This window comes from Rutidosis leptorrhynchoides, chromosome 11 (assembly GCF_046630445.1).
Source record: "Rutidosis leptorrhynchoides isolate AG116_Rl617_1_P2 chromosome 11, CSIRO_AGI_Rlap_v1, whole genome shotgun sequence".
Lineage (NCBI taxonomy): Eukaryota > Viridiplantae > Streptophyta > Magnoliopsida > Asterales > Asteraceae > Rutidosis > Rutidosis leptorrhynchoides.
In genome coordinates, this window is record NC_092343.1 from 18,225,528 (window position 1) to 18,231,032 (window position 5,505).

The following is a 5,505-nucleotide window of genomic DNA, read 5'->3' on the forward strand; positions in this document are numbered from 1 at the left end:
CCTTAAAGAGTGAGTTCCTAAAAAAAAATTGCCTTAGTCCAGAATCGAACCCGTGACCTCTCGATTAAACACAACACCCTCTACCAACTGATCTGTCACGTTTTTCTGTTAGTATACCCAGTTTAATTTCTTTTATATTGAATTTCAGGTTCATCTTCTTCTTATCATAAACGATCACCATTACCTTTATCATACGATCATCATAAACATTATCATCACTTCAATGTTAATCATTATCTTTCTCAGTTTCGTTTTTATCATCATCATGTTTCATTAAATCGTGTCTCATCTTGTAACAATCGAACATAATCTTATGGCCCAATAGGAAAAATCAAATAGACAGATTACTAGTCGGGTGCAATTCGGAATAAGTGGGTTTGAAATAGCCCAACTAGGAACATATGTATATATTACGGCCCAATCTTCAATTCCATATCATAACCGGCCTAATTTATAATTTATATGTTCTCAATTCACGTCATACTGGAGATAGAACAAAAAATCGCGGGTCCCTTAGCTAAAATAAAACACGTACACATCTTGTTTCCAACTGTGATCGCATTATCATACCATCATATTTTATTGTTTTTTATTACCACCGAAGCATCTTATCATCCTCTTTCATCTCGTTTGAAACAGAAACGTCAAGTGTATAGCATCTACATCTATTTAATGGTGGCGGTTGTTTACGAGATTGAAACAGAAACAATAAGTTGCAGAGGGCAAGAGCATCATCGTGAAATAATCAATAAATAAAATGGGTCTTGGATGATGGTTCGTTTAGTGATGATAATGAAAAGTGATGATGGCGAGATGTATTGGTTTGAGATGAATTCGAGTAGCAAATAAACGAAATAGCAATAGGTATAATCGTGATGATGTTGATAGGTTTAATTAAAGTGGAGGTTGTGGCGACGGTTGATGATCATGGTTGTCTAGGGTAGATGTGTTGGAAAAGTATGGTAGTGGTGGAGCTCTCATGGTGGTCGAGAGTTGTGGTTGTAGAAACAGAAAAAAAAAAAACACTAAGCAAGAGAGAAAAGGAAAATAGGGAGAGAGAGGTGAGTGAGAGAGATAGGGTAGTAATCATGGTTGTGGTGGTGATGGAGTTCATGGTAGAGGATGATGGCGATGGATGGTGATAAGATAGCGGGTGAAGGTGTCGGTTTAGCAAAACAAGAAGGTGGTGGCTCATGAAATTTTACAATCATCAAAAGAAAAATAGTGACATTTGTGTTTGGTAATTAAGTGAAGTAGAAACAAGAATCACCTAGATGTTTAAAGGTGGGTGGTGGTTTTAGTTTACGGATAGAGAGTGAGATTGTGATGTTGGCGATTTTAATGTTTGTCTCTTATGAAAGAGGTGAGCCGAAGGTTATGAGTTGTATCAATGGTGTTCATGAGAAAATATATATATAGAGAGAGAGAGAGAGAGAAGAAGAAGAGAATGATTAAAGTCTGCAGGTGGTGGCGGTTTAAGAGTGGTGCTCGACGGTGGCTCGACGGTGGTTGTAGCCGATGGTTGTGATAAGTGTGAAAGTGGTATTGGTTTGTTTGCACACAAAACAGAATTAGCAGGTGGGTTTTATAAAAGAATGAAAGAGATATTTTGTTTAAGCTTCTCCATATTATGTATATGTATCATGTTTATTTATATTAAAAGATGACAAAGCAAATATCCACCAATATAGTAAACATCTCGTGATATATATCTAATAGCTGTAAAGTTGATCAAACAAACACAGTACCTAATCAATAATATCAATTCAATTCGCGAGTAGTTGAAATGAAACACATAGATGGATTCTATAAATGAAAAGAACATAAAGTTAAGTATAAAAAATCTCAAGTTTTGGTAGAGTAATGCATTCAATCATATTATGATGCACAGATAGTTGATTAATAACAAAAATATATATAATATAATAATAATAATAATAATAATAATAATAATAATAATAATAATAATAATAATAATAATAGTTATTAATAATTAATAATAATATTAGTAATGATATTAATAATATTAATATAACAATTTAATATTAATACATAATTATTTACCTAAAATATTATAAATTTCTATACATTTATAAATTACTTATATTTCAATATTCATCACCCATTTTATATCTTTAATTTTACAACTAAATCGTATAATAATTTATTAATGTATTTCAAGTTATCAAGTTATAATATATATATATATATATATATATATATATATATATATATATATATATATATATATATATATATATATATATATATATATATATATATATATATATATATATATATATACATATGTTTATTTACAATTAATTATTCGTGAATCGTCGAGAGCAGTCAAAAGTCAATTGAATATATGAAACAGTTCAAAATTTTTGAGACTCAGCCTAACAGATTTCTCTTATCGTGTCAAGAATATTACATCGTATCGAGAGTTTGGTTTAAAATTAGTCAAAATTTTCCGTGTCGTGACACCATAGGTACCAAGGAGTAGCAACAACAACAAACGATGAAGTATCTATTCATCACTTTATTGAAGCAATATTCTGTAGAGAATATGTAATTTATAAAAATTTTAGAGATTACTTATTCTAGTTCTAACCATAAACCAGAAGAGTAGATGGATAGAGATGATAGAGGAAACCCTGACAAGAATGGTGTGTGATCTACAAGCTAGACTGGTTATACAAGCGCCACCAGAAGTACCACCAGCATCACCATTAGTATCACCAACACCAGTAACACCTGTAGTGATAGATATTCAGATTTATTCAATGTAATAATAATAGGTTTATAGTGGATTTGGTAGAAACATATTATATATGAAAAATGAAATGATAATGGAAGATGTACTTTTATTCTTATGGTGAAAATAGAAAAGTTACAATCAGTTGAGATTCATCTCTGGTATCTCACTGTCTCAAGCCCATGGCTGAAATTTTAACAGAAAAGTGAAAATTAAGGATAGTACATTTTCTCACAATGACTACCTATATATTATTCCAAACAAGTAAAATAACTAAATGCTTCCATCGTGACCATTCATTCGTTTCCCTTGATCAATATTTGTGTGGTATACTTTCCAGTGAGTGGACTTGGGCTTATGATTGGGCTGAAATATAAAAGTAGTGGGCTGCTCCTTATCAATGTCGACCCCATGAAGCACAGGCTTGTCCTCAAGCCCAAATTCTGGAAATTGAGTTTAGATGTCAATAGCATCTTCCCAGGTAGCTTCTGTTGGAGCAGGATACTGAATTAGCCATTGTGGAGTAATGGTACCATTTTTGGTGATAGAATGTGTAGCCAAACATTTAATAGGAGCGAGGATGTCTGATGGTTCGGTCTCAAACCCGAGATGAAGCGTGGGTTCAACAGGGGCATTTCCCACAACCTTTTTTAGTAGTGAAACGTGAAAGATGGGATGAACTTTCGAGTCTTGTGGAAGTTGAAGCTTGTAAGCAGTAGACCCAATCTGAGCAATAATGAGGAAAGGACCATAGAAACGTGCAGAAAGTTTCTAAGTTATCTTTTCACAACAGATTGTTGGCGATGGGGGTGGAGTTTTAGGAACACCCAGTCACCAACAGAATACTCGATGTCACGAAGATGCTTATCCGCTGTCGCTTTCATGTATGACTGAGCTCGTTGTAAATGGTACTTCAGTTACTTAAGAGCCTCATCACGGTTAGTCAAATCTTGCAAAACAGAGTCACACTATACCTCCCCTGGAATAAAGCGGAAAACTATTGGTGGTGATCTACCATAAACAATGTCGAATGGTGTTGTGTTGGATGAAACTTGGTAAGTGGAGTTATGCCAAAACTCGGCCCAAGGCAACCAAAATGACCATGTTTTAGGCTGATCTGCAGCAAAGCACCGTAAAAAAGTCTCTAAACTGCGGTTAACCACCTCGGTTTGACCGTCAGTTTTCGGATGGTAGGCCGAACTGAATTGCAGCTTGATACCTTGAAGGCTGAAAATTTCTTACCAAAATTTACTAAGGAACAGCGGGTCCCGATCACTTATAATAGACCGAGGGATACCATGTAATCGAACTACCTCTTTAAGAAATGTTTTGGCCAGAGAACGAGCTGTAAAGGGTCATTTCAATGGAATGAAGTGACAATATTTTGAGAGGCGATCTACCACCAGAAGTATAGTTTCAAACCCCTTGGATTTTGGGAGGCCCGTGATGAAATCCATGGAGATAAATTCCCATATAGAAACAGGAATAGGAAGAGGCTGTAATAAACATGCTGAGGCGAGGGTAGAAGATTTGAAACGTTGATATATGTTACAAGATTGGACAAACTTTTTGATGGATGTGGTCATGCCAACCCAATAGACATGAGGAGCTAAACGTCGATAGGTACGATAGAATCCTGAGTAACCACCAGAAGGGCTGTTATGGAACTCATCTAAAAGCTTTCGTATCCATGCTGAGGTAGAAGGAATAACCAACCGATCATGATCGTAAAGTCGATCACCTACAAATTTATATCCTGGATGAGATAGGGGGTTTCATTGTACCTCCATGATGATCTTTGAGAGCTTTGTATCAGATTCGTATCCCTTGGATAGTATAGAGTTCATTGTGTTCTTGTAGTCTGGACAAAGCATCCACCACACGATTTTCCTTCCCAGGCTTGTAACAAATTGTGAAATCGTATCCCAATAACTTAGCAATCCAGTTCTGCTAGTCAGTTGTAGTGATTCTTTGCTTGAGTAGGTGCTTCAAGCTTTTTTGATCAGTGAAGACAGTGAATGGCCGACCCAATAAGTAGGGACACCAATGTTAGATCGAGAGGGCTAAGGCCATTATTTCTTTTTCATAAGCCGACTTGGATAGGTTGGTATCTGATAGTGATTTACTGAAGTAAGCGATTGGTATTTTGGATTGCATCAGAACAGCACCAATGCCACGGCCCGAAACATCACACTCAATTTCAAATGGCAAATTAAAATCTGGAAGTGCCAAAACTGGGGCTAAGATAACCTGATGTTTTAAGGCGTCAAAGGCAGCTTGGCCCTGTGGATTCCATCCGAAATTATCTTTTTTTGTCAACTCAGTAAGAGGTCGGGCAATTTTCCCGTAGTCCTTAATAAACTTCCTGTAATATCCGGTGAGACCCAAAAAACCACGTACACCCTTAATCGTGGTAGGGGTAGGCCAGTGCAATACGGATTCGATTTTTTGAGGATCCATAGAAACGCCATGTCCATCTATAATATGACCAAAGTTATCCACTGATTTCAAACCGAAACTACTTTTTTCAGGTTGATAACAAGCTCGTGTGATTGTAACAGAGAAAGCACATCAGTGAGTAATTTCATATGGTGCTCCCAAGTAGGACTATAAATGAGTATATCATCAAAGAAAACAAGGACACCATTGCAAAGTAAGGGACGAAAGACCTCATTCATCAATGCTTGGAAGGTAGCGGGAGCGTTGGTGAGGCCGAAAGGCATAACGAGAAACTCGTAGTGTCCATC

At 36.0% G+C, this 5,505-nt stretch overlaps 1 protein-coding gene across 1 annotated transcript; it reads right to left on the reverse strand.

Annotated features, from left to right (window-relative positions):
* Window positions 1-3,214: 3,214 nt before the first annotated feature.
* Window positions 3,215-5,218, reverse strand: LOC139874325 (uncharacterized). Its single transcript, XM_071861770.1, has 6 exons — window positions 4,885-5,218; window positions 4,351-4,499; window positions 4,181-4,254; window positions 3,733-3,985; window positions 3,586-3,648; window positions 3,215-3,484 (listed from the first exon to the last, which is right to left on the reverse strand). Exons 1-6 carry the CDS (start codon window positions 5,216-5,218, stop codon window positions 3,215-3,217), a joined length of 1,143 nt encoding a protein of 380 aa, XP_071717871.1.
* Between the last annotated feature and the right edge of the window lie 287 nt (window positions 5,219-5,505).

Coding starts and splice junctions, on each gene's coding strand:
- LOC139874325 (XM_071861770.1), bottom strand. CDS start 5,218: ATGGATCCTCAAAAAATCGAATCCGTATTGCACTGGCCTACCCCTACC. Junction 4,500..4,884: donor AATACCAATCGCTTACTTCA/GTAAATCACTAT, acceptor ATAAATTTGTAG/GTGATCGACTTTACGATCAT. Junction 3,986..4,180: donor GGCCTCCCAAAATCCAAGGG/GTTTGAAACTAT, acceptor AGAAATTTTCAG/CCTTCAAGGTATCAAGCTGC.